The sequence below is a fragment of the Buceros rhinoceros genome, unplaced genomic scaffold (genome assembly GCF_000710305.1).
Source record: "Buceros rhinoceros silvestris isolate BGI_N320 unplaced genomic scaffold, ASM71030v1 scaffold15137, whole genome shotgun sequence".
NCBI lineage: Eukaryota > Metazoa > Chordata > Aves > Bucerotiformes > Bucerotidae > Buceros > Buceros rhinoceros.
Window position 1 is genome coordinate 1 of NW_010422867.1, and position 1,484 is coordinate 1,484.

A 1,484-nucleotide genomic window follows, 5' to 3' on the forward strand; every position below is an offset into this window, starting at 1 on the left:
AACCACGGGTTGGGGCTGACAACGGCGAGTTTATTGGTTCAGGTACAGCGAGGAGGGGTTGCAAGCGCTTCCAGGACAAATATACAGAGGGTAGAGGGAAAAGTAACAAAAAGAACGCAAAACAGCGACAAAAATAAAAGGCAGGATTGACACAGAACAGGAATCGAGCTGAAAAGGGGAGGCTTTGAATCCGTGTTATGACAACGTACTCCCAAGCAGGAATCGCTCCCTGCCTCCAGTTAAGTTGAGCGGTCTTTCAATAAAATAAAAGGAGGTGGGGGGAGAAGTTAGTGTGCATTTCCCTCAAAAATAAATTCTAACTCATGCCAGTTAAACACTAGAACTAAAAATGTACAAAGAAGCGAGATGGAAGAGTTATTCGAGTGACCTTTTCCTCTCTGAACAGTCCGGAAGAAAACAAAACAAAACAAAAACCCCCAAACAATGACTATGAGTACAGCAGGCAAACGGTCGGACTGGTGGGATAGGAGCGAGAGAGAGAGAGATAGTGTCGTAAGGAATTCAGTCTCGAGTTGTGCTACACGCCCTTCGTCCTCTGTATGGCACGTTTTGGTCCATGATGGGGATCTGCAGTTGAGACGAGCCCTGATTTCTTACAGGAACGTGTAAATCTTGTTGCTCTTTAAAACGCACTCCCTTCTGCCACGGGGAGGAGAGGCTTATAGGAAGTAGTCTGGGGTGCGACGGGTGACGTGAGGCTCTCCACGACGAGGTGCTGGGTCAAACTGGAGGCTGCGGGCAAGAAAACAAGGATCATTTTCCTGTATTTTCCATTAAACACAAGATTTTAAATTTTCCATTAAATACGCTCTCTTGCTGCTATCACGTTAGTCGTCCCAGCTGCTCCCACTGAACACGTTCTGAGTCCCCACGGAGCGAGCAGCACCCAGCAGCTACGCGGCTCCTCGCTACGTCTGCGCGAGCTCAGCGGAACGCAGAATTCAGGCGCTGTCACAAAGCCCAGCGCTACCGAAAATACAGGTAAATCGCTCAGTCAGCCTGTCTTTACGCTCTCCATCGAGAAAACGCAGAGGCTCTGGGGTGCCGGGTGGCGCAGCACCCAAGGGAAGCTTTTAAGAGCTTAACTCGCTGCTTTGGGGGGATATTCCTGCGGGGAGAGCACAAGCGTTAAGGGCAGAGGGAAGAGCCCCCCGGGAAAGGATTCCTCCCGCTTCGGAGGGCGGGACGGCCCGAGCTGGGTTACTCACAAGGAATATTTTAAAGTGTCGTCTAGTTCCATGATAGCAGCCTGGTTCCCGCAGCGGTAGCAGTAATTGGGGGCGCTGAAAATGGTAACCACGTTCCGGTCGTGGCACCAGTTATAACCCTGCCAGGAAAAGAGAAAAAGAGAAGAAATAAACCCACTGGTCTGCGTGAAGCCTCAAGGCCTTCAGCCTTCACCCACCACCCGGAAGACATCGGCTGGGGGGGGGCGGCGGCGGCTCGACTACGTTTTCAACACC

The 1,484-nt window shown here is 51.3% G+C and overlaps 1 protein-coding gene across 1 annotated transcript in view; it reads right to left on the reverse strand.

The window, feature by feature from the left end:
* Positions 1-455: 455 nt before the first annotated feature.
* Positions 456-1,484, reverse strand: part of LOC104497006 (serine/threonine-protein phosphatase 2A catalytic subunit alpha isoform) — a gene marked incomplete at its 5' end in the record, with an annotated part of 4,526 nt that continues 3,497 nt past the window's right edge. The window contains 2 exons of the mRNA XM_010140213.1: positions 456-753; positions 1,230-1,348. Coding sequence (XP_010138515.1) covers positions 681-753; positions 1,230-1,348 — 192 coding nt within the window. The remainder of the gene's footprint in view (positions 754-1,229; positions 1,349-1,484) is intronic.